At 42.3% G+C, this 27,700-nt stretch overlaps 1 protein-coding gene across 1 annotated transcript; it reads right to left on the reverse strand.

Moving 5' to 3' along the window:
• Positions 1-6,345: 6,345 nt before the first annotated feature.
• Positions 6,346-14,507, reverse strand: LOC111861699. The gene is made up of 3 exons (XM_023846476.2): positions 14,461-14,507; positions 10,596-10,845; positions 6,346-8,042 (listed from the first exon to the last, which is right to left on the reverse strand). The coding sequence occupies exons 1-3, from the start codon at positions 14,470-14,472 to the stop codon at positions 7,558-7,560; spliced, it is 747 nt and encodes a 248-aa protein (XP_023702244.1). The 5' UTR covers positions 14,473-14,507; the 3' UTR covers positions 6,346-7,557.
• Positions 14,508-27,700: the final 13,193 nt, after the last annotated feature.

A 27,700-nucleotide genomic window follows, 5' to 3' on the forward strand; every position in this document is an offset into this window, starting at 1 on the left:
ACCCAGCCTCCTATCCACTGTGTCTCGGGGACTCTTTCTCCGGAGGGCAAAGCGGCAGGGGCGTGAAGCTGACCACTCATCTCCATCTAGTGCCGGACTAGCCGACTATCCGTTACTGAGTCAATGCCCAGTGGAATGGATGCAGTGAGTTTGCAAGACCGGCCAACCGTGGAGGGAACGCGCGCTTTTTGGATATCTTCCGTTTGATGATTCCGCGTGAATTCGCGCTCACGAGACGATAAAGGGCAGAAAAAAATAATAGACGAGTGTATGAAAGAGATCCGATCACAGTGGCCATCCGGTCTAAGGTATGAAGCATCTTCGCTGGCTCGAATACTGGTGTCGTGAGTTCGAATTCCATTCAAGCGTGGATGTCCGCTTTTATTCCGTGTCTGTGTTAGCTAGCGGCCTTGCGACAGGCTGATCCCCTGTCCAAGGAGTCCTACCGACTGTTTCAGATAAGAAACAAGTGAAACGAAGCGTTTCATGGATGCCCTCTGCTCCAAGTGGGAGCAACAGGAATATAAGTAAGAGAAGTTATGAAAGAGGTCATCAGGAGAGAATTGACAGACAATTCGTCCTTGTGGGGGAAGAGCATAAATCTTTGGAAGGTTCCCGCGCTTCGCTCACACGTCTTTGTGATGAGAACAGTGTCTAAGTGAAGGCTTTAGAGTGGTTAGAAGCAGTGGCCTGAAAGAAGGGCCACGGGTTTTATGTTTTCTCGGAATTAATTAAAATTTGCATAATTTGATCATCTTCACAGTAATGAGATGTAATGTTGATGGATTTAAAATTGGGAGGTCTGCAGTAAGAACACAGTATCAACTTTGAACTTGGGCATCATGTGGACATTTGAAGAGTTCTGTCTTCTGGGATATAACGCCTTGAAATTTGTTGAAAGTCAACCGATGTTTCGGAGGAACATATCGCTTCCGTCTTCAGGATAGAAGAATAAACCAAGTAAGAAAAAGACAAAGCGGTGATTGGCACGTCTTTCACACTGCTTTCTTGCTTGGATTATTCTTCGGCCCTGAAGACAGGCGACATTTAGCTCCGAAACGTCGGTTGAATGTCAGTGGACTACACGACGTTATATCCCAGATCGAATCTTTCAGTTCACCTCATCCTTCCAGCCGCATTATAGCCGTGGAGTCGACTCAGCCTCTAACAGAAATGAGTACTAGGAATCTTCCTTGGGTGTAAAGGGCGGCCGGCGCCTAAGACTGACAGCCTCATCGCCATCTGTGAGCCGATTGTCTAGAAAATGTGGGAGCCTCGACGTCTCTCAACCTATGGCCTCGACGGCCTGTTACAGGGATAGCTTTACCTTCACTACCGTTGCAAGAACCTCAGCATTTGCTTGAAGACTGAGGCAAATCAAACAAACAAATCGAGACTGGTGACTGAGGAAGTCTCTGTACATAGCACGTACCTCTGTTTCTCCTGGCAACACAGGACTAACTGACTAACTAACTAACTAACTCCGTGGAGTTGAGTCCCACCTTAGTAGCCGCCAGTTGCTCGGCTACTCGAGAAGTTGCCAACATTTTATGGAACCCGAAGGTTCATTGCCATGTTCACATGTTCCCTCCGCCAGTCCTTATCCTGAGCCATATGAATCCAACCCATACCACCCCATCCTATTGCTCTGAGATCCACCGCAATTACTTTATGCAGGCAAAAATGGCTGATCAGTGTTTCGAACATACACGTTCACCAGGAAGGAAGGACGGATAGTAACATGTTATGGGTTGTACCGCCGTTTAGTCCGGTACAGAACCACCGACGTTTAGGACGAACATATCGTCTCTACCTTCAGGGTATAAGAATAAGAAAAGTAACATACAAGCAATAAGTAGGTTGCACGCTTGTAGCTAGCTTATTTTTCAACCCTGAAAATGGAGGCGATATGTTCCTCCGAAACGTCTGCCGACTTCTACCAAAATACACGGAGTTACAACGCAGAAGACTGTACTCTTAATATCACCGCTGTAGAGATAAATATACAGTTATCCCCGTGCTTAATTAATTAAGCACTATGCCATGAAGGGATAGGGGGGTGGAGGTAGAGCTTCACCATTCTTAAATTCTACATGTGTTGGAGGTGAGCGGTCAGCTTTACGCTCTGAATGTTTTTCCCGCAGGGAAAGAATTCCCGGTACCTATCAGATAGGAGGCTGTGTGGGCCCCAAAGCCGGTCAGGGCACTGCGCAGAGGAGAAAAATATCTTGCATCTACCAGTAATCGAACCCCGGCCGTTTAATCCGTAGCCTGTCTTTATACGCGACTCTAGTCAGCGCTGTAAGAAAGTCAGATGCATCGAGGACAGTGGCCGCGCATCTGTGATGTCTCGAACACTGGGAATGGATCGGCGTGGTTCCGCAGTGTTTCCGTGTTTGTAGTGTCCTCTGCTACTATTGTCCGATCTGTCGTTCACTTATCCCACCGCTCCAATAGACCTGTCAGATTCCTGGGTTCAGAAAATAATTCTGAATTAAAACATTCCAATTGGCGTAATCCGTAAAGGTAAAATAAGAATGAATAACAAAAGACATTCCACTTAACACAGTGCCTAGTTGTCGACAGTACCAACCTCCTCATTTCTGGTCGTTGTCACTCAAAGCTAGGCACAGGTAGATACTTGTTCTTAGTTGACAGATTTCTTCCTGAAATTCAAACACTTTTTCTCCTCAGGACTCGCTTCACTGATTCTCGTTAATCGTGCATTGTCTTGTCCCCTAGCGATGTCACGTACTGTGTATTACTGAGGCGAAATTTAATGACACCTAACCGCCCATGATTCTAGGGGCAGAAGGGAACTGCATTGGTGCACCGTCGCAAACAGAAATAACTGCTTCTTCCCTTAGTATCTCGCCTGTAGTCCCCGCCGTAGCTCAAGCGGTTGGTCGCTGGCTTCCCACCGCGGCGGCCCGGGTTCGATCCCGGGTCTGGTCAAGTTAGATTTGTGGTGGACAAATTGGCGCTGGGGCAGGTTTTCTCCGAGTACTTCAGTTTACCCTGCCAATCTTCATTCCACCAATTGTTCCACAATCACCCTCACCTATCATCTGGGGCTGGTGCAATAGGCCAGAAGTGGCCGTAGTACAAGGGACTTAGTCCCACCCCACTAGCAATAAAAAAATCTCGTTTGTAAGAACATTTTAAGACGATGTCTCGCAGTAGGATAAACAATTTCTGATGCAAATGCCATAAAATTGATGTACACGAAAATTGAAAATGGAAATTTTGTAGCGTAATAAAGCATTCAAGTGTGAACGCAATGTTTATGAACTCCGATGTAAACCATCATATATTACCACCTACTGTAATGGTAGCTAACCACTTCACTGTCTGGTGCCAGAGTTACATCAAAGCTTAGTTAACATGAAGTGATATACTTCATCCACTGTATGAACGAAGTACATCATTTAGTGTCAGTTCCACAGTCTCACGTGCAACGCTATGTTGTATAAAATTTATTAAAGGATATTCTCTTTAAAATTTTATCATTACATTTTTCGACCAATGTGGTCATCGTCAGGTGTTAAAATTTTTGGCGAGGCAACTGGTGTCTTCTGTTTCGTTGCTTATGTTGTTTATATGTCCCCTCGATGCGCATGCGTGTTTGAGTTGGTGGGTTGTATTCCCTCCTCTTGCTTTATATTCTCAATATATATGTGGCATTCATAAGTCGGTGGGAAATTTATATATGTTTATGCAGGGTCTTTTCTTCCGTAAGGTTGCCTACATTAGGTGTGACGTAACTTTGTTCTTACAGTAGATTAATTTTACCATCCGTGCCGCCATAAAGGTGTAATCCTTCGGAGCACAGTTGTTACTATGTATATCACTTCTTCTGATATTTCAGTGCATTGAATTTTGCCCACAGAGTGCATTAGTGGGTTTTAGTGATTCTCAAGATGAACGCTTCTTTCCCTAATCAGCATCAAGGGATTGGTTCTTTACGATGGAGACGCGGTGTATTTTCTGTGATGTAGGAACTTAATTGTTTATATTACTTAGGTAAAGTTTAGGCTACAAACGGTTAATTAGATGAAAAATGCTATCTTCTGGGATATAGCACCGTGTAGTCGACTGAAAGTGAAAAGACGTTTCGGAGGGACGTATCGCCTCCATCTTCACTGAATAACTTCTTCCATGCCATTAATGATGAAAGTACCTTTATCAGTTCATCGTCAGCGCACAAAAGTAGACTTTCTGCTCGTCTGTAAATTGTACAACGGTTGCAAGCTTAGAATGATCCCAACTATCTTTAATCAATCTATATTTTTCAATAGAAATGCCATCTTGAATAACGAGACGTATAGAAGAGATGACTCGAGCAGAAACTTTATGCCGCTCTGGAGGCCATGTGTTCTTCCGAAATGTCGATTGACTTTCAACGGACTAAACGGCCGTATAACGTAAAAGATAGTTAAGAAATATTCATAACCACCGCTGTGAGAACCTCAAATCCTACATAGTTAATGAGATATTTACTGCTACACAATTTCATGAATTTCTTAAATCGTATGTGTTGCTTGAAGGGGCACGAACTACGCTCTTGTCGTTTATGCGACGGCTACTTCAATTTGGCTTTAAGTACTTCACACTTTAATTTATTGTGAAGAGAATAAATTGTATTTTCTAGTTGCCGTCTTAGTCACGCACCCACTTCTCGCTTTTTGGGGTGATCATTTGCAGTAACAGTAAATGCATATCTTACGAAAAATAATTCCCTTTGTGAGTATATAACTCAACCAGCGCTAACATATAACTTGACCAGTGCGAGCATGAAACTCAGTGCCAAAATATGTCACCCAGTGTCAAAATATAACTCGACCAGTGCAAGCATGAAACTCAGTGCCAAAATATAATTCAACCAGTGCCAACGTATGACTCGGCTAGTGCGAGCATATAACTCAGTGCCAATATATAACTCGACCAGTGTCAATATATAACTCAACCAGAGCCAACGTATAACTCGACCAGTGCAAGCATATAACTCAGTGCCAACGTATAACTCAACCAATGCCAGTATATAACTCAACCAGTGCCAAACTTGACAACAATACCAGTGTATCGCAATTCGTGACTTAAAATATTAAAAACATTTCAGAAGCTCGCCCTTCGTTAACTTAATTTCTGCAGACGCTTTGTAAGTGAAAGGTCGATGTAACAAAATGACCATAATATCCGTTGCCTTTTGTGGGAATAACGTAGATTTGGTATATGAGAGCAGGATAAGAAAGACAACGTTGAAATACCAGTATACATGCGCTACAACATTTCTAACAAGCTCAAGCGAGGTCGTAAATTGTTTAACCTCATAACTAACTTGAGGAGCAAATAGTTGCCTAGTTCCTCAAAAAATATTAGCCTCGTGTGGTACCCAAAATGGTACCGTATTCGCATAGGCCCAGCACGTATCCATATCCTGAGCCATATGAATCCAATCCACATCCTAATAACTCATTTCTTAAATGAATACATAAATAAGCAAAAAAAAAACAAGTTTACTGAACCGTGTTGTTGTTTGATTAGATTGATACGTGAACGGAGAGAGAAATCTTATGTAGTGTAACTAATACATTACAAAATAATATCCATTTCTGCCTCTTTCTCTTATTTATAGCAAAGTTATCCGGACATACATCACGTGACAGCGTATGTCAAAACCACATGAAGAAAGTTTACTTTATTCAAAGAATAACATATATATATATTCTCAGACAAGAGTCCGCGTAGTTCGGTAAAAGTTTAGCGATATTTCGATGTATTTCTTCCATCTTCAGGATGGAACAATAAAACAAACAAGGTAAAAATCGCTGTTCTTCTTGCTTCATGTGCTTTGATGGCTTACCCTTCGTCCGTATGGATAGAGGCATTATGTTAATTCAAAAGCTCTGTGAACCCTTACCGGACTATACGGTGTCACATCCCAAAATATAACATTAATCACAGACATCATCTTGAGAATTTCAAATATCGTAAAATAGATCATTTTAAAAAAGTGGAATGTACATTAAATTTTTAGAATATTTCATTCATTAATGCACATGGCTTCATAGTGCTCATGACGCAGTCTTTTCCAAAATTGTTCTGTTACAGCACATGTGGCGAATAGTACTTTTTCTGTTTAACTGCCTGAGAGATAATTTAAGAGAAATCCGGATGTTTCTGGCGATAATGCAGAACGGAATCATGAGCGTTGCAGGAAATGTTCGTACACAATTGATCCCACTTCTAACGGACTATAACCTGTTCCTTACTTACACTTAATGATGGAAGGTACAGTTTTCAAAATGTTTTATTTAAAAAAAAACAGAAGAAGATGGACAATATCCAGAATAATAGATGCAAACTGTTCTGACTGAATGAAATCCAAATATGGATGTAGGTTAAACTTGTGAACGGCCTGCAACCTCCAGATCTTTTATGGATGTTTGGGAAGTTTATTAAATGTTACTCAGATACGAATTGCAAAGCATTTATTTAAATGTAATAGGACAGTTATAAGTATAAAAATCTATAATCTAAACAACATTCTGCAAAATTAACGGGACGTTTAAAGAGTTTACGAAAAATGAGTTTTAATATTCATCTATATATACAAGTATGATTACACGTATTTCCCATTTTTACCTAGTTTTCTTCTTAACGCGAATTCGTATGATATTTTTTAAATTTATTTATTTTATTGAAAAATATAAAATAACGAAATTATCTGCATGAAACAAAAATAAAATTCATAAACTGAAAAAATATTTGAAATTAAATATAATTTCTTAACGTATTTTTCAATGAAATTTAAATCAAGTTAAACGAAGGGAATAAGAGTTTCGAGTTACGAGACCGCGTCTCAGAATGCAACTATCTCATAAGTTGGAGGCCTACTTGTATGCTTTGAAATTCCCACTGAACTACAACACCAGACTTGAGAGCGCCAAGTGCAGATAAGAGGAGTGACCCTGGCAGTACATTTCATTTTAAATAAACCGCATACTTTCTATATTGTACTTCGTGAAATATAGTGAGCGGTAAAAGAACGCATTTTCAACTGCATACATTACCTATGAAGGAAGCGGTAGAGGCCTACTTTAAGGTGTCGTAGCCATATTATTTAAGGAAATGAGAGAAAACCACTTAGAACTCTGAATATCCGGGTCCGACTGAGATCTGAACTCGGAACCCGCAGGATATGTAACATTGATAACCGCTTGGTTGCGATGTTCTGTGTCTTTACGTATGCATTAGCTTTTAAATTATATTTTTTGTTATTTTAATGTAACTTATTTTGATTTAAATTTAGTCATTATATTTGAATTCATATTCCAATAAGGTAAAACTAACTTGTTTAATATTTTAATAATTTCAGGCGTAAATTTTTCTATAAAAAAATGTAGCCGTGAAACGATCTTGTGAGTTAAGGATTTGCCAGACTTCACGGGAGAACCGCCTGTCTTTTTCCGCTTGAAAGCGTACTCCAAAATATATTTTTTAAAAGAAACACGCTGTGCAAACGAAATGTTACATTTTTCAGTATAATTTCTCAGCTCAGAAAGCAAATCCCTCGTCTGGTGCGTAGTTTTCTGTGAAGTGTTTCAAATTAGGGCTCTCTTGTCTGATCGCATGAGTCTTTTCAACTACCTTAGTAAACTTCCTTGTTCCGAAAGGCTGAGGTACCAGGCTTTTCCCGCTATAAGTAGGCACAATGCTATCGGCTATGTGTTTCCTAGGTAGGCCACCCGCATAGGGGACCTGATATGGCTGTACATTGTATGGACTCAGTGCTTTTGTGTGTTTGACAGCTGGGTAAGGCTTCCTTCCTACTGCTGGCTGTACCAGTTGTGAATGTTGGCCGTACTTGGTGGTCGGCAGAGGCTGGTGATAACGGGGAACCGCTCCTGGACGGCCCGGTGCCTTGGCAACTAGCTGTACCGCTGGAGCCAGATGGCCCTGCTTCTGGTGGGTAGTCGGAGAGCCCAGGTCTGAACCAAACGGACTGTCGCCGAGGTCCTCCAGGAAGTATTGTCCGTATCCTGCAGCACAAAAGTAAGGATTAAGCTCGTGTACAGGGCAATCCAGCATTAAGGGAGGAGCATAGACTAAGGGTGTTTGACAGCACGGGGCTAAGAATATGTGAACCGAAGAGGGACGAAGTGACAGGAGGTTGGAGAAAACTATATAATGAAGAGCTTCATAACTTTTACTCTTCTCCAAGTATAATTAGAAAAAAAAGAAGCCAGGAGGATGAGAGTGGCTGGGCATTTAACACGAATGGGCAGAAGAGGAATGCATATAGGATTTTGGTGGGAAAGCCAAAAGGACAGAGACCACTAGGAAGACCAAGACATAAGTTGTTTGATAATAAAATTGATCTTGGAGAGAAATGGGATGGGATGGGATGGTATGGACTCGATTGATCTGGCTCAGGATAGGGACCAGTGAAGGGCTCTTGTGAACACGGTAATGAACCTTCGAGTTACGTAAATTGTTGGAAAATTCTCGATGGGCTGAGCAACCGACGGTTTCTCAAGAAGGGCTCAGCTTCATGGAGTTAGTTGGTTAGGGGATATATGGATTGTAGAGGAGTCTTCGTTACGGTGTCTCACCCCCTCCCAAAATGTAATTGCAACCACTGCCTCGCTGTTTGTTGACATATATATTTTCACTTCTCATGCGTGTCCCAGAGGCCAGGCTTAGAAACACGACCTGTGACTCGGTATGAAGCAAGTTCACCCGTATGTCACGAGGAGGATATTAACGTGAAATGTTTCCTACGGCTTTGCAAACAGTATAAACACAGGCATAAAATACAGACAAATGTAGTCCCTCTTGGTGGGGGATGTGGGTACTTTCTTGTTAATGTCACGATAGAGAGTAGCTTAAATTTTAAAGAACAAAAATCACTCAAATTTTAGACATTAAAGTTTAATTTTTTTCAATAAAAAATAAAGATTTGGAAAGAGGATTCGAATCGCATACGAAAATTCTACACCAATACTTGAACCTCGCTTTAACAGCCGTGGCTACCGTACATATTGGCAATAATGATTAAATTTCTTAGTATCTTCGGTTGTTCTGCGTTAGGTCCACGCGGGGAAGCATGTCATGAAGGCCGTGGGACTCAGAACGAAGAACCATTGTGCTGGCGAGGGCAAGCAGTAATGTACTGTATTGCACCACGGGTTGTCTTGGTTTACTCTGTCTTAAAGCAAATACTGTAACGTTTTCCCGAGTTCAATTTTGTTATTGCCCTTCCGACTAAAATCCATCAAAATTAAATCCCTCTGCTGTCGGAGCCGCCAAATTACGCCTCTGCATTAAGCAGTTCACCACTAATTCGAGCGGCGTCTGGCTCAAGCCACTGCTTCTAGCTATCCTACTCTCTTGAAGAAAGCAGTCTTCTGGGATTTGGCACCGTGTATATGTGGTGTTAACCGATGTTTCGGAGGAACGTATCGCCTCCATCTTCAGGGTAGAAGAAAAATATAAGAAATCCGCAAGCGAAGAGACCGTGAGAACCGGTAGAAGCAGACTGCTTTCTTCATATCACCGCCGTGAAAGCCTCAAATCTTACATCATACTCTCTTCTTTTCCATATACCTCTATCAGAAGGAAGAGCCTGAAAATCTACCAAAACGAGCGTCTTCTTGCCGGCAAGAAAGTTTGTCACTTTACCCCATGACTTTCAAATTTTACCTACTATTCTGCTATAATTTCTACCCCTTCTCCTGACCCTGTGTAGGCATATATTATGAACCGTGATTGTCAGATGAAGAGATGTGTTGTTGTGTGAAGGATGGCATAAGTTTCTGTACATAAATAACTGCATGGAGCTGAGCGCTTCTTGAGAGGTCGCGTGTTGTGCGGCTACTTAAGAATTTATGGAACCCGAAGGTTCGGTGCATTCCCGTGTTCATAAGAGCCCTCCACTGGATCGTATCCTGAGCCAGATGAAACAGGATTCATCAGGTTGCGGATGGAAAAGACGGTCTCCAGATATGGAAGGTTAGTCCTCCAGCTTTGGGGTTCGGCGTGGGTCTAACTCCCCACCGTAAAAAAAAAAGTTGTTACGAAATGACACGAATGGCCTCGGACCTGTACGGATTCTTTGGATAAATGACCTAAGCTAACGAACATGTACATGAGATTGGGTACGTGGAATGCAAGAAGTATTGGGCAGGTTCTCTCATGACATTTCAATGCCTTTTTATAAAAATATCTTAATCACATAAATTAATTCAAGATTATTATGATTTATATGTCTTTATGTCAAAAATACTGTCAGTATAGTGACTGGCTACGGGCTGGACGACCGAGAGGTCGGAGTTCGAGACCCGTCAGGTGCAAGTTTTTCTCTTCTCCACGTCGTCCAGATCGGTTCTGGGTTCCACACAGTCTCCTATCAAATTGGTACCGGGTTTTCCTTCGCCGAGAGTAAAGCAACCGGGGCGTGAGTTGATGACCTACAATTAATGCAGAGGTCAAGAATTCTCGGAATTATACGTCTACATGGCGTAGTGCTTAATCAGTTAAGCACAGGGGCAGCTTTACCTTACGTTTATGTCAAAAGTACACATATAACTCACCTGTGTCAAATTTTCGGTTCTTTGATCCAGAAAATTCCTTATTGAATCCACTGGAATCGAATTGACCTTCAAGGTCTCCGAAGGCATTGCTCATCAATCCATTGAATTGATGGAAGCCTCGGAAACCGCCGAATCCTCCGAATCCCTCGAAACCTGTCGCCTGGGCGTCGGAGTCTGGGGCGGCCGACTTGGAGTCGTCCAACTGCAGAGTTTCAGCCGCACTAGCTGAAGCGAGAGCAACGAGGAAAATCTGCGCAAAACATATGACGTGGCGATTAGAATATTTATATGCAACTGAACACACAGATATACGTGTATCGGTTCTTAATGACTTCGAGAAGGACCAGACGATACCGTATTAGTCTAGCATTCATCAGGTCCCAGGTTGAAGCCTCAGAGTTTTACAGGAGCCCAGAATATTTCAGTCGGCATGCAGCACAAATGGGGGAGAAGAGGAATGCTTATAGGATTCTGGTGGGAAAGACAGAAGGAAAGAGACCAGTAGGAAGACCTAGACATAGGTGGAAGCATAATATTGAAATGGACCTTAGGTATGATGGGGGTGACATAGACTGGATCAAGATACGGACCAGTTGAGGGCTCTTGTGAATTTGGTAATGAACCTTCAGGTTACGTAAAATATTTGTGAATTTTTTTAGTAGCTGAACGATTGATGGCTTCTCAAGGTTGGCTGATATTCATGGAATTACTAGCGACTATGTTAATGGCTGGATAACCGAGAAATTTGGGTTCAATTCCCTGAAGAGGCAAGAGATTTTCCCTTTCTCCATATTGTCGAGACGGGCTCACATTTAATGAGTACTGAGGGCTCTTTCTCTGTAAGGAGGAAGGGGGATGGAGCTGGTGACTCCCCTCCATCTTGTGCCGACGTCAGTTGATGAAACCGTACCTCCAATCCCCCATACGTGTTAGTTACGTGGTGATTAATTAAACACAGGGATGATTTTGTATCTTTATCGTCACACTCTTATGAGGTTTTGTGGATTTTTATAGAAGCCAAACAAACCGATTCGGACCCGACAACACGAGGCGACGAATATATCCAATGAATGAATCGTTGCCCAACGATATGAACTAGACTATCTTGTTTTTTTTTTTGTTTATTGCTGTTTCCTTCATATTCTAAGTTGTTTTCAGTGCATTTTGTCTACCCCTTTAACCATTTAAAGACCAAGTCAGTGTCAGAGTCAGGGTTACTTTACGACTGGCGGTTTACCGCCAAATAGTTTGTCTTGGCGCCAAGCCCCTTGAGACTCAGGACCAGAGACATATTGTAAAATCTTCTAAATAATATATAAGAATTCAGTTCGTACCTCACAGGAAACACATTACGTCTCGGTTACAAAGCCCAACCGGTTAATGCTGTTTAGGGAAACAGTCTCTGTTTATTGTCAGAACCACACGGAACACACAAATAATATAGAGATTCAGCCCGAAACACATTACGTCTCTGCTACGTCGACCAACCGGTTAATGCTGTTTAGGGAAACAGTCTCTGTTTATTGTCAGAACCACACGGAACACACAAATAATATAGAGATTCAGCCCGAAACACATTACGTCTCTGCTACGTCGACCAACCGGTTAATGCTGTTTAGGGAAACAGTCTCTGTTTATTGTCAGAACCACACGGAACACACAAATAATATAGAGATTCAGCCCGAAACACATTACGTCTCTGCTACGTCGACCAACCGGTTAATGCTGTTTAGGGAAACAGTCATTGTTTATTGTGAAAATTATACAGAAAACACAAATACACTGTGTGGACAGAATACATGGTTTTAGTGTATTAATAAGGACGAGACATATAGTAATTACTGGGATTTTATGGGTTCAATCACAGGGGGCATTGTAAAAGACTTCGACATGAACACACAAAATTTTGTGTTTTGCCCTTGCATGACTCGCAGAACGAGTGGAGATTGTTTTCCTAAAGAAGATTAAGGTGCTGGTCAAGGCGGGTAGTAGCAATAAGCTCTGGAGATACTCGGATAATGTCTCGACCTGGTCACCGGCAATAATGATAGAGTTACTGATTTTTTCGTGGTTTTCCCCAGCCTTCCAGCCAAATACCCGAATAGTACCTCGGTTTGGCTGCGACGTCTTCCTGCCAAATCCTTTCCAATTCACGATACTCTTCTCATCCCTCCAGGTGACTCTCTGCTCTGGTCACTGACATAATGGTAAAAGGTAAAGCTATACTTGTAACAGGCTGTGGAGGCCTATTGGGTTGTGAGACGTCGAGGCTCCCACGTTTTGTAAATAATCAGCTCACATAGCGGTGAGGCTGTCAGCCTTATGCACTGGCCCCTCTTTATCGCCCAGGAAGATTCCTGGTTCTCATTTCTGCTGGAGGGTTAGTCGATCCCAGGGTCATAGTACGACTGAAATGATTTAGTCAATTGAATCGAACCTGTGACCTTCCGGCTTGTAGCATAGTGTCTCACCAACTACGCTACCGTGTGCTCCCCCATCAACTGATATATATATGTATATATATATATATGACTTAAGCCATGCATTTACTAATATGTAGATGTAAATGTTCTTTTGTATAACCTAATGCTTCCATTTTCGAATTTGTGCGTGTAAATATCTGGATTTTTAAGTTATTGTATACAGGTAAGAATATGTAAACAAGATCTAAGAGTTTAATTTTAATCGTCTGTGTCTGTTGGGTGTGCACCTGTATGTATAATTTAATCTGTGATTTTGAAGTTTCAGATACCATGCCATAATCTTTGGTTGGATAATATCTATAGTTGCTCTTTTTTCATAGCTTTGCTCTATGGTTTTGGCTTCTATTATAGCAGGGCTCTGATCATATTCACTCTGACCCTTACATTATGTATGACTATAGGTGACAAGGGGTCGTGCGGTAGCATAGTTGGTTGAGGCATTATGCTGCAAACCAGAAGATCGCGGGTTCGATTCTCGATGAGGTGGATTTTTTCAGTTGACCTGATATTTCCAGCACTATGGACCTGGGTTCAACTCAGCCTCTAACAGAAATGAGTACCAGGAATCTTCCTTGGGGTAAAGAGCGGCCGGCGCGTAAGATTGACAACCTCACCGCTATCTGTGAGCTGATTGTCTAGAGAAAATGTGGGAGCATCGACGTCTCACAACTCTATGGGCCTTCACGGCCTGTTACAGGATAGCTTTGCCTTTACCTATAGGTGCCGCGTTTCTTGCATGTGGCGTTTCAAATTTTTGTGTTCACTCCCGCAAATGTTTCTATGTTCTGTTCGGTTTATACATCCTGTCTGTGTGTCGGTTCTGGTGTCCCGAAATAGGGACTAAATATACCGAATGGGCCCAGATGAGTAGACTTTTATTTGAAGACGGAAGCAGAGTCCAGTGTCGAAACTTTTTTTAATTAAACATAATTTTGATCGATAATATGCAGAGGCCGGTCACAGTATCCGAGCGGTCTAAGGCATGTACTGTCTTCGCTCGCTTGGAAACCTGGATCGTGGGTTCGAATCCCACTCAGGGAATGGATGTTTAGTTTGTATGTGTGCGTTTTTCTGTGTTTTCTGTATACAGGTAGAGGCCTTGTGACTAGCTGATCACCCGCCCAAGGAGTCCTATCGAATGTGTAAGATCTAGAAAAACCGAAGTGAACGGAGAATTTCATGGAGGTAGGCCTAGGCCCACTGGGGCTGTAGTGCCAAGGGAAAAAAAAAATGCAGAGAGTCACCAGGTGTCAAAATATGTATGTTACGTACTCCTATATTATTCTGATATAAAGTTACATGGTAGAAGATAGGCAGATAGGAACAGAGTTAGAAGAAGCTATAATGGAAACATATATATAATAGCAGTGTGTGTTACTTACGGTTAACTTCATGATCTTCGACACTTGCTGTTAGCCTCTGATCTGAACACTGACAGAGCGGCTAGTCTGCCATAGCTCATATATACACTACTTCCCTATATAGGTTCTTTGGTTTACACAACATGGATGTTACAAAAATGGAACAAAACTGAATGAAATCGAGGGAACAAAAAGAAAATGAGAAGAACTTTCTTTTGGGAAGCAAAGCGCCAACCTTCTTGTGCAGTTTGGAGAATAAGAAAAAGCATCGGTAAGAAGGGAACAAAGCGAATAGAAATCAAACACAGGACGGTATTGTATCTCGTTCGGTTGGACAAGAAAAGCTTCGTGAAGAAGAGAAATTAAAGTACGTACAAAGTGTTAACTGATACAAGACCATGCGCATTTTTCTGGGTTAATAGCGAGCCAGTGAGGTATTCTAAAGTTTATTGATTTCTAGCCTTCAGTATAGGCCTCATGTAATTTCTTTTGTGGTTTATTTTGTGACAATCTGTATAGCGTCAGTGCTAGGTTGACAACTGAACACTGAATTACACAGGGTCTGGAAGGAAGCTATATTATCCTATTTGAGGTACTGACCCGGTATTTGCTTCTAGTGACTGAGAAAAATCACAAAAAGTCTCGATGAGAACACCTCATGTACCAGCCCACTCTCGAACCGAGCATCTCCCGAATATAAGTCTAAACCGTTACCCCCCAATGCACCCTGTGACTTTATACTTGAAATGCCTTTAACACAGGAGCCGGGATGGTTCTGTCGGTAGAGCACTTAGGCTATGAGCAGCAGAACTGATGAACCGGGTTTCGATTTCAGGCTAAGATATGTTTTAATTTTTCCGCAATATTTGGTCTCCTATCCAGTGAATGACGGGGGCGTCTTTCCGGGGCTATGCTGGCCGGGGTGTGGAGCTGACCAACCGGTGCCGAGTTTAAGAATGTATAGAATTATGTCTTCACTCCCATACTTCTTTATGACGTGGTACCCATTAAACACATAAGATTTTTAATTTTAAGAGTTCTCTGTCTTCTGGGATACAACGATCTGTGGACCGTCGAGAGTCAACGGACGTTTCGGAGAAATATATCTCCTCCGAAGCGTCGGTTGATTTTCGACGGACTATAGGGCGTTATATACCGAAAGACATAATTATTCATAACCACCGCTGTGAAAACCTCAAATCCTATGTGTCGTTATCATAGACTGGGTGCTGACAAGAATACTTGAGCTTAAACCCGAAGGAAATAAGAGAAGACTGGAGATAATTACATTATTTATTTATTTATTTATTTACTTGTTTGTAGTTTATTTGATCGAATGATTGGTTGATTGGATCATACGGAATAATAAATTGGGAGGGATATGACTGGAAGATTCTGAAGCGTCGTTTAAGGCACTACTCCCACATTTCCCTGGAGAGACTGAGGAAAACCACGTAAAACAGGATATTCAACAGTCCGGGTGAGACTCGAACCCAGCTCTGTAACTTCATAATGAGAAACTTCGTGGTATATACTTTTCACCATATAAAGTACTCCTATTAATGAGCTGATCAAATCGAGAAGAATGAAGTGGGTTGGGCGTATAGAAAATGTGAGACAGATGAGAAATTAGCAAACCATTGTAGTTGGAATGTCGATATGCAAGAGACCTTTTGTATACTTAAGATGGGAGGAAAATATGATAATGGATCTGCAACAAATATGTTGTGACGTTGTAGAGTGGGTTAATCTGGCTCAGAGTAAGGGACAGTGGCGAGCTTTTGTAAGCACGGTAATTGAATTGCAGATTCTATAAAAGACAGGGGAATTTCTTCGTCTTTGATTGGCTGTTGTCATCTGAAGAAGAGCTGTGTTCCATGTTATTAGCTAATTGGCTTCAGATTTCTTCCTCGTAAAAGGTAAAGTTGTCCCTGTGCTTAACTAATTAAGCACTACGCCATGAAGGGGTGTGGGGGAGTGGATGTATAGATCCACATTTTCTTGACCTCGGCACTAGCTGGAAATGAGTGGTCAGCTTCAGGCCCCGGCCGCTTTATCCCCTTTACCCATTGGATAGGAGTTTGGGTGTACCCCAGAGCCGGTCTGGACGTCATGGAAAAGTGAAAATTTTTTACCCTACCGGGACTCGAACTCCGTCCCCTCAGTCGTCGAGCCCGTAGCCAGTCGCTATACCGACTGAGCTAGGCTGGCTCGTAATTTCTTCCTCGTAGAAGATATCAAAGGATTTGAAGCTGTCTCAGCAGTGGCTATGAAGATGAGACATAACGCCATGTAGTCATCTGAAACTTCGTTCAGAGTTTCGGAGTAACATATCACCTTCCGTCTTCAGTGTCCGCGAAAACTCCAGTAAGAACACAAAGATGCATATAGCAAGCTGTTTGCTTTTTGCTGGATCCTTGGTATGTTATTCGACCCTAAAAATTAAGATATTACATTCCACCGAAGCGTCGGCAAACTTCTATCAGACTTCAGGGCTTCATATCCCAGGATATACTGCTCTTCAAATGATCTGGGTTAACGCGGTCGGTATAGCGACTGACTACGGGCTGGACGGCCCAACGGTCGGAGTTCAAGTCCCGGGAGGGGCAAGATTTTTTCCTCTTCACCTCGTCCTGGCCGGTTCTGGGGCCAACACAGCCTCATATCCAATAGGTATTGGGATCTTTCTCGGAGGTAAAGCGGCCGGGGCGTGAAACTGACCGCTTACTTCCAACTAGTGCCGAAGTCAAGAATACGTGGATCTATACGTGCACTCCCCCATACGCCTTCATGGCGTAGCACTGCTCTTAAAGCCGTCAGTATCGGAACCTTAGATACAAATAAAATTCCGAAGAGCTTCTTACTTTAAACCAGTGTTGATTTAATGACGACGAAGTTGTACATTAACACAGAGAGACAGAAGATCATTGTAACAAGAAAGAAAGAAAGAAAGAAAGAAAGAATTTTGAATCATCCGGCGAAACCGCCCCCAAATCCGCCGGGGAAGCCCCCACCAATTCCAGCACCCGCATATCCAAACCCGCCGTAACCGTTGGGATAACTGGAGCCGTACGCATGTCCGTGGTGGCCGTGCTGGATACCGTAGTTGTACTTGAAGCCCAGACCGTTACCTGAGAAGGATCAGAAACAGACTTAGTAAGTTGCCCTCCTATGTTCGTAAAGGTGAAAAATGTAAACTTGTCCCTGTGCTTAATTAAGCACTATGCCATGAAGTTGTAAACGGGAGTGGAGGTATAGCTCCATATTTCTTGACCTCGGCACTAGATGGGGGTGAGCGGTGAGCTTCACGCTCCGTCCGCATTAACATCAGAGAAACAGCCCTAATGCCCAATGGATAGGAGGCTGGTTTGGCCCCAGAGCCGGTCTATACGCTGTGGAGTGGAGAAAAATCTCTCACCCTTAATGGAAATCGAACTGTGGCTGTCCAGCTCGTAGCCTGTCCTGAACTGACAGAGCTACTTGTCCCCCGCCATAACGAATTTTACAAATTTAAATCTATACCGCCTCTGTGGTCTAGTGGTCAGAGTTCCTGGCTGCAGATTCAGAGGTCCCAGATTATTTTTCTGAGAAGTAGTGGGTCTGGAACGGAGTCCACTCAGCCTCGTGAGGAAAATTGAGGAGTCTTTTCAAGTAAATAGCGGAAAACCGAGACTAACGGCTGTGGGGATCCGTTGCGCTGACCACGCGACACCCTCTATCCACTAAAGTTAGCACTAACTTCGCCGACAAGCGGCGGTCGCTCGGTCGGTATAGTTCACTTGCGGACTACAGGCTACGGAGTATAATTATGATTATTACTAGAATTATCGCAAGGAGCTGGACTAGGAAAGTTGCTATATTGGTGGGTTATGGGCTGGAATACCAAGATAGCTGGGTTCGTTTCCTGGCAGAAGCAAAAGATTTTTCTCTTCTCTGTAGCCTCCGGACCTGCTGTAGGCCCAATCCAGATTCCTATTCGATGGATCGGCAAAGTGACCGGAGTGACCACTGATTTTCGTCTAGTGCCAGGGTTAAGAATGCATGAAGCTATACCTCCACTCTACCATGTGTTTTCACCACGTGGAGCATAATTAAACACAAGGAATTTTCACCGTCTTTATTATAATGATCATGATGATTATCAGTTTAGCCCTTACTTAAAGAGGGTTCTTTCAGTTAAAGAACTTCTAACAGAGCTCTTTTTCAGAAGCTGATAGTCACTCAATTGGCCAAGAATGAAATAATTAATTTAGTAAGTTATGGCTGGATATGAATATCTTAATATTTTCAAGGAAAAAATTTATTAAAACACTAAGTTAATGCAGTTTAACATATACAACTTTCTCTCGAGGTAGAATTATGCCTCTTGTCACATGACTGCTTATATGATTTAGCAATGAAGATAAATTAATTTTTGATGAAGGAAGAAGTTAATTAATTTTCTATATATCCCACTTGACGTCCGCCCCAAATTATGGGCAGAATTATTTGGTATAGTTTAATTTTTAAAGGGGCTGACTTAACGTGGAGGCTGTAGTAAAGATAAAATTGTCCCTCTGCTTAACTAATTAAGCACTACGACATGAAGGCGTATGGGGAAGTGAATGTACAGATCCATATTTTCTTGACGTCGGCACGAGCTGGAGGTGAGTGGTCAGCTTCACGCCCAGGCAGCTTTACCCCCGGGGAAAGAGCCACCGGTACCCACTTTATAAGAGGTTGGGTAACCCCAGAGCCGGTCTGGACGACTTGGAGAAGAGAAAATTCTTGACACTACTGGGACTCGAAGGCTGTAGTACTACAGGAAATTAATTTCAATTGAATGTTAATGTAGAGACAGTTCGTGGGTTGCTGCATGTAGCTATCTCTGTCTAGACGCCCCAGCGCCGAATGTTGGGGCGGTTGCCGAATGATTCTGAAAGGTTTTCAAGCAAATTGTCATGGTTTTACTGTTGCTCTACTCCATCATTTGTCTGGATGGATTGAAGGAAACAAACCTGTGTCAGGAGAGCCAGTGCTTGGCGGAAATTCGAAACGAGCGCCTCTAGAGTGCAAATCTAGTGAGTTATCGCTAGACCGATCGGATCAGTGGACTTCAGTGTAGTGCTGATATGAAGTAATATTATGTACAACAGATTTCTAGATGTTAAATGTGAATAGAAAATTCAGTACAACTTATATTTCTTCTTTATGGTATGCATTGACTCATGACTCGTGGTACGCGGGTTCAAATACCCGGCGGAGGTCGTCGAATTTTTAAGGGCGGAAAAATTCAGGGAACAAGTCCTCCGGGAGGGACTTTAAGCTGTGTGTCCCGTGTCGTAACTTTACGGCACGTAAAAGAACCTCATATCCCCAAAGGGGATCACTGAGCCAAATTCCAGGACGTTTCCCGCCCAACAATAGTCTCTAAGGCCTCTGATAGCTGGGGAAAGCATTATAGACACCGCTAAGCAAGTGGCCGAACTCGCTTGCTCGGCGGGACTGATGGTACGCACCATTTATCGGTAGGGTATAGAGACTGGTAGAATATGATAGAGGAAAGCACAATAGATCAAACTGGTCGCGGTGCATGGGGAAACCCACCCTCTCTAAATAACTAAAATAACTAACTATGGCATGTATCCTGCTCTGTGTTGTACAATAGCGTTAATAGGGCCGTCTTACATACTTATGGAGCTAAGCCCTTCTTGAGGAGAAGCCAAATCTGCAGTTACTCAAGAATATCCCAGCATTTTATGGAACCCGAAGGTTCATTACTGTGTTCAAAAGAGCCCTCCACTGGTCCCTGTCCTGAGCCAGATCAATCCAATGCATACCATCCCAAGGACCGTCTACACAACAATAATATACACAAACAAAAACATATCCATATTAACGTATCGACATTAGTTTATTGGTCAAAGGTGTTTCACTACATGTTTCGACCTTCACGAGGTCATCATCAGGCTAATTTACAAGAATTCAATCTTAGTTCCTGAATTCTGTAAATCTGTAAATCGAAGCATTTAATTTAAAATTAAATTTTATTTTTAAGGATAAAAATACATTAATAATATCAGTGATATTAAATACAAATTATATATATATTAGTCTTAAAATCTTAAACTTAATTAATAACTATATATTATTAGAATATTATATCTGTATTTGTTAGATTATATTTACCAAAAAGTAAATATTCAGTTACAGAATGATATAAATTGTAATAATATGGATCCACATTAAAATAATTCAAGAAATAAGACGGGATTCTTGTAAATTAGCCTGATGATAACCTCGTTAAGGTCGAAACATATAGTGAAACACCTTTGCCCAATAAACGAACTTTAATAAATTAGTGTCGATGTGTTTTTGTTTGCGGATATTATTGTTGTGTAGATGGCCCTGTAAACGTTATTTTGTTTTCTTTTATTGCATATAACTTGGAACATTTACAGCAATACCAGTTATGCTGTCTGATCCACCCATCATCAACTTACTGAGTTGCGTGTATGAGTGTCCTTGTGACGCCACGAAATGCACCGATGCAAGAACGGCAAAAACCGCAACAAGTATCATCTGCAATGAAAAAATCACCAACATGAGTTAAATATATTAATGCTTAGTGTATCATACTACGCTATCATTATGTAGACTAGACTATACAGCACCGAATGATAGGTCGACTGATGAATTTGAAGGGATCTAGAGGGAACCACTCGAGGCTAATTCAGGTTACTATCCTGACGTTTGCCTTGAAGGACCCAGGGAAAACCACGAAAAACGTCAGCCTTCATAGCCGTTTCATTGGTCGAGATTCGAACCCGATTATCTCCCGAATACCACTCTAGGACGTTACTGCTACAGAAATTTTCCGGCGAGTTGAATGGAGGCTGGGATATGTTATGTCCTCACGGTACCAAGAATTTCGTTCCCACGGTATACTTCCTTTTTTGTCGAGAAAGTTGTTACAGATCTGTCAGAGAGTTCGGCCACTTACCCATCCGTTTCAAATTCATTCATCCATCTCCCTTTGAAGATATTCCCCGGTTTCCTGATCCATCTGCTTTCTGAGTTTCTAACAGTTTCTTTTCATTCTGTCGATATGTTGAAACCTATCGATATAATCTCTCGACATTTCTTCCAGTATGAATCTGTTTCAATCATTTTAATATGTCTTTATCTCGTTTATGGTCCGTCGAAGCGTGTTTCACTGTTCATCTCATAGATGTCATTATAACGGCTGTGACTCCTATTTTGTCTCTCTCTTTTGTTTTTCCGCATCCACGGTCGTAGAGAAATATCGATAAATTTGGTTTGTTTCATTCTGGTCCGTCACACTAATAAATAGTATGAAAAATTTAAATAGTTGCGTCCATTGTGACTGGTTAAGATTTTCTTTTCCTTGTTTCAATTATTCATGCCCTTACATGTTTCGGTCTTCAGAAACCATCTTCAGAGGGACACCTTTACATCAATACAATTAGAACTTTTAGAACTTGTACTGTAATAGTGGCTTCTAATTGTATTGATGTAAAGGTGTCCCTCTGAAGATGGTTTCTGAAGACCGAAACATGTAAGGGCATGAATAATTGAAATAATAAAAAAATTTTAACGAGTCACACTGGACGGAACTATTTAAAAAAAATAATAAAATATCGATAAGTTCAGTGCAATGTAATTTTAAATTCTGCTGTGTTTCTGGACCTTTGGTATCTGGGCAGTTGTGTTGATGAAGTTATTGATTTTAAAATATTTTACATTTTAGCACATATCTCTCTTTTTTTTGTTGGATTGACTGTTATTGGAACAGGCCTGTCTGTACTGTTAACTGTTAAAGAGTGAAAAATGCAATAGTACTCTATTTCGCTTCACGTCGCAGTGAGCTTCCAGCTACTTCAGTGTGCTGCTTCTCTCATTAAAATCATTACGTGACTTCTTGTGAGTTCCTAGCCAGCAAAATCCCTGTTGAAGTGTGTTCCCCGTATTTCACTTTTCATGGATTCAATTTGTAAGAATTATATAAATACAATATATACACTAATGATATACAAGGAACATAACATCATAATAACCCATTTAGTACTTAAAGCTCATTTGGAGCAATGACTAAATTACAGACTGGACAATCAAAAAATCTTTATTCGATCCCCGACAGAGCCAAGAGTTTTTTTTACACATTATCCAGATTGGCTGTGGGGTATCTCACCTCTTTTAGCTTTGTGCTTAATTAAGCACAGAGACAAATTTATCTGCATCGCTTATTCTCATTGGCAACGTCAGTACGCATATAATAAAATGGTTAATAATGAAGTTGTCTTGTTGATTGTTTAACAGAGCTGTATCAGCTTCAGAGGCGGACTAATATTAAATATTATTCTAATAGTAAATTTGTTGGTGTTATATAACATTTAAATATGCTTATGAGTGGTCAATTGGAAATATTTATGTTAGTAAATGTAAAGCTATCCCTGTAACAGGCCGTAGAGGCCCATAGGGTTGTGAGACGTCGAGGCTCCCACGTTTTCTACACGGCTCACAGATGGCGGTGAGGTTGTCAACCTTACGCGCCGGCCGCCCTTTACCCCCAGGAAGATTCCTGATACTCATTTCTGTTAGAGGCTGAGTCGACCCCAGGTTTATCGTGCGGCTGGAAGGATTAGCTAAATTGAAATATCCAGTGACCTCATCAGTAATTGAACCCGCGACCTTGTGGCTTGTATCATAGTGCCTGAACCAACTACGTTACCGCGTGCACTTCTGTGTTTTGTAAGTCTTTATAGTATTTCAGCGAGGGACTTAGGTTAAGCAAGGTTTCGTCCCGGATATAAGTTAAATTTGTTAGTTGACAGTAAAGTTTTATATTTTAAACATCACCTTAATTTTGAACTTGTAAATTGTATTCTTACATAGGGGTATACGCAGAGCAGGATTTACATTTGCGAGGGTCACCTTGGGGCAATCAAAATGTGGAGGTCCCTGTCAGTAACAAGCGCAGCTTATGATAGTGTTTCTTGTTGTTATTTCTTATTATAACTGAAAGTACAAATTAACATTCCATGGCTTTAGAGAAGCAAATATTTCAATAAATACTGTTGATTCCATTTCTGTTTTGTGGACGGCCCAGGGCGACGGCTTCTGCCTCCCCCCCCCCCCCCCCCCCCCCCCCCCCCCCCCCCCCTCCCCCCCCCCCCCCCACCCCCCGCCCCCCCCCCCCCCCCTCCCCCCTCCCCCCCCCCCGNAATTACAACTGTACATTCCGGTATTACTTGATCGGTTGAAAGGAATTCATAAATCTAAATAGAAAATACGTAGGAATGTGAGTTATTGGGCTGACTTGAAGAACCCGAAAAACAGTTCCAGTTTGAAGGATAAAATTGAAAATAACGTGATATTACCTGAATAATGGCTGACATGGTGACTGCTGTGTGTACGCCGTGTCACTGCTACTGTTCCCATATCTTGAAGGCAATTTATATCGTGTGTGAAATTCACGTCTTATTGAAACTATTGTACGGACATTAGAACTGTCGCAACGGTAGATATTTTCACGTTGTATATTTACTAAAATTGTAGCTGATACTAATAGCCTTCAGGTCACTTGCCATGTAAACCTTTTATGTGATAAAGGAGAGCAAAAACAATTACGCGTACCACCACAGGGCCCCGGTACGTGTTATGTAACAAGAGACATTCCAATCTGAGCAGATATCGGGGGGACATGCGAGATTGTGTGCACCAGTAGAATTAATATTGTCACGTGTCCGGGGTTTCGTGACAAATAATTGTGGATTCCGGATTAGACGGAGCTGTTTGTTGGATAACTCCTTTAGGGTCACAATTACAGTCACTCTGAATTAGCGTCTTGCAGGCGATGCGACCTGACTAGCCAATCGTCTCTGATCTGATCAGTGATCTGGTCTTCTCTGATCTTAAATCCGATCTGGTCTTTTTGATCTGCATTCTGATCTGTCAAAGTCAAAGTCTAAGTCACATTTCAACTGACGGTCAGCCAGTCAATAAGTCTTAGTGTCGAGTCCCCTCTGGGGATCATGACCAGATACTTATTACTGTTTGACAGTTGCGTTCTTGTTTTTGTGCGGCGCCCTCTCTGACTAGAGGACGGGTCTGTCTTCTATATTCTGACCTGGTCTTCCGTTTTGTCTCTTATCTTCCACAGTCGGACGGACCAGAAAACACCTTCTTGAAGGGTATTCGTTGCAGCGGGAACTACAGTAGCTCTGGACTTCATTCCCGTGGTAGCGTCTGCCAATGTACGCGTTGTAGCGTTTACGTGTTTACAATTGCCGCCTAAGCAACGAGGTATTCACTATTCCTTGTTGAATGGGAAACATAGCTACTGAGCCGTTTTGTAGCAATGGACGTCTCTGTATGCGATGTCTCGGAAACATGTGTTAACAAAGCCGTTGTCTAGCAATGGACGTCCGCTCAGATATTCTGGCTTTCTAGAGGGCACGCCACATTAGAGGTTTACAGGAAACAACGCGCGAGTTGACTCAAGCGGTAGAAGTTCCAGCTTATATTCTGGAGGTGCATGTTTCGAATCCCGGCCAAGCATCTACATTCCTGACTGAGGTTTTCGTGGTTTTCATCAGTCTTTCCACGAAAATTCTTGGATCGTATCTTTAATTATGCTACAGTAGTTTTCCTTAACATCCTTTCAAGTTCAAGTTCGATCACACTGTTCTGTATTCTCTGAGTTACTGACATTGTCGTTAAAGAACCCATGAATAAATTTGTATTGGCGCTACAGCCCACATTTAGGCCGTTGCCTACCTCCATGAACTTCTCCGTCCACTTCGGTTTTTCTAGATCTTACACATTCGGTAGGACTCCTTGGACGGGTGATCGGCTGGTCGCAAGGCCTCTACCTGTACACAAACAGAAAAACGTGCACGAACGCTGAACTTCCATGCCCTGAGTGGGATTCCAACCCACGATCCAGGCTTCCGAGCGTGCGAATACATTGCATGCCTTAGACCGCTCGGCTGCCCTGGCCGGCGAATAAATGTGTACAGGGAAATAGTTTTATGGTTTAGCTCTTCAAAGACGTTGTCATTTCTGACGATTATACCGTCGAATAAGTTTGAGATCGGATGATATCAATATGCAGTTAATGTCACCCCAAACGTTACATACAAATGTACAGACAGAGGAAGTCTGTGCACTCTACAAACCGTGGTATGTCGTACCTCGTATAGGTAACCTGACTATATATCAGTCCACTTCCCCCTGGGGGAGTGGAGGTATAGCTCCACAATTCTTAACCTCGACGCTAGATGAAGACGAGTGATCAGTTTCACGCCTCGACCGCTTTAACCCCTGGAAATATCCCTCAGTACTCACCGAATAGGAGGCTGGGTGAACACCAGAGGCAATGTGAATGCCGCAGAGAAAAGTCTCTTGCCCCTGCCGGAAATCAAACCCCGGCCATCGGGCCTGTATCTCGTCGCTGTACGGACTGAGCTAATGTACGTGCATTAAAATTATAGTAGGGGTGGACTACAGTCGAGTAGCTGCCAACATTTGGGTATTGAAGGGCACAGGAGTTTGGGTATAATCCTTCTACACAGCGGATTTTTATGTTTCATAAATTTGTAAAGGAAATGGTCTGACAACTGTCTGGTTTCCTCGACCCATATATGGGTCGCGAGCCACAGTATACATATAAAGGGATACAGCTTCCGTATATCCTAGTGATTATGTACGGTGGTTGAACTAATTCCATACATAAAGTGATTGCATTCCTTCGTGGATGAAAGTGATTAGGAATGAAGTGTAATGTGTTAATTGTTCCTAGTTCGCGGTGTTTCTGTGCCCAGGGTGGGGGGAGGGGGGCTCCTTACACTGATTGCACGCACGAGCTGAGGTTCACACTTGGACAACTCTGTCCTATTCCTAATCCCCCCCCTCTCCACTTTCTAAGTCACGCGCTGAAAACGAGAGTACACTACAAAAAGAAAAGTTCAGACCAGCAAAACTGTGTTATTAAACGCTGCAGCGAAAATAAGAGTGAAATCTGGTTTTCAGACGCCATTAACAGCTGGCATTAAGAAACCTCTATTTGCGAAATCCGAATTCAATGCAAATCAGTTGCACAGCATTCAACCCGACTTCGTTCTGATCGTTGTGTCAGCGATATTCTATGAATTTGCCGCTTAATATACATGTATACCCGTACTTAAACAGAACTGTCCTCTGGGATATGAGGCTGTGTAGTCTGGTAGGCGTTTATTATTGTTTCGTACTAACTTGACATTCAGAGCCAAAGATTAAGCAAAGCAAGTAACTAGCAAGAAGGAAACAGAAAGCAGAGCTTATTGTTTGACCCAGAAGATGGAGGTAATACATTGTTCCGAAACTTCTGACTGACTGCTAAATTTCTGCTGGCCCTCGCCAGCATGATTCTTGGTTCAGAGCCCCAAGGGACCCATGGCAACATTTTACTCTCTGACCACTCTGGGAACCTTCAGCCATCTACGAAAAGTCTATAAATTTCTACCAGGTTATACGGTGTCACATCCGAAAAGAGAATACTCTTCTTGCACTTAATTATGCCAATATTGCCATAACGCATCTTTCGGCACGGCGGCCACTGATTGGCCTATTGTACCTGCCCCGGGTGATTATGATGATGGAGAATTTGGTGGAATGAAAATTGTCAGGGGTAACCGAAGTACTCGGAAAAAACCCGCCGCAGCGTCACTTTGTCCACCACAAATCCCACTTGACCAGACCCGAGATCGAACCGTGGCCGCCGCGGTGGGAAGGCAGCGACTAACCGCTTGAGCTGTGGCGCGGCCTTATGTTTTACTAAATATCATTGTCGAATTTGAGGTCCTGGGTTCAAACACAATCCTCAGGCCTCCTATCCTGACATATTTTTTCGTGGTTTTCATCATTCCCTGCAGATAAATGCTGTGATAGTTTTTAAATTACGTCAGGATATCTTCTTTCTACATATTTTCCAGTTTCTCAATCATCTCATTGTTCATTTCCATTCATTTATTCATCAATGGCTCTAGAGCCCTTTGTTGGGCCCTGGCCTCTTCTTCAGTTTCGTAATCTTTTTTACACAGACGGTAGGACTCATTGGACTGGGGATCAGCCCGTCTCCTGTGTGTCTCCTACACACAGGACAACGCAAACAGCATAAACTCATACAGACATCCATGTCTTGAGTGCGATTGGAACTCACGATCCCAGAGTTAGAGAGAGGGAAGAGAGCTCGTGCCTTAGACTGCGCAGTCACTGTGAT

Source organism: Cryptotermes secundus, unplaced genomic scaffold (genome assembly GCF_002891405.2).
Source record: "Cryptotermes secundus unplaced genomic scaffold, Csec_1.0 scaffold201, whole genome shotgun sequence".
NCBI lineage: Eukaryota > Metazoa > Arthropoda > Insecta > Blattodea > Kalotermitidae > Cryptotermes > Cryptotermes secundus.

What these genes read in the sequence shown, in the direction of transcription:
- LOC111861699 (XM_023846476.2), bottom strand. An exon ending in GAACCGAAAATTTGACACAG is followed by an intron (nt 8,043 to 10,595) that starts GTGAGTTATATG and finishes TTTGTGCTGCAG; the next exon opens with GATACGGACAATACTTCCTG.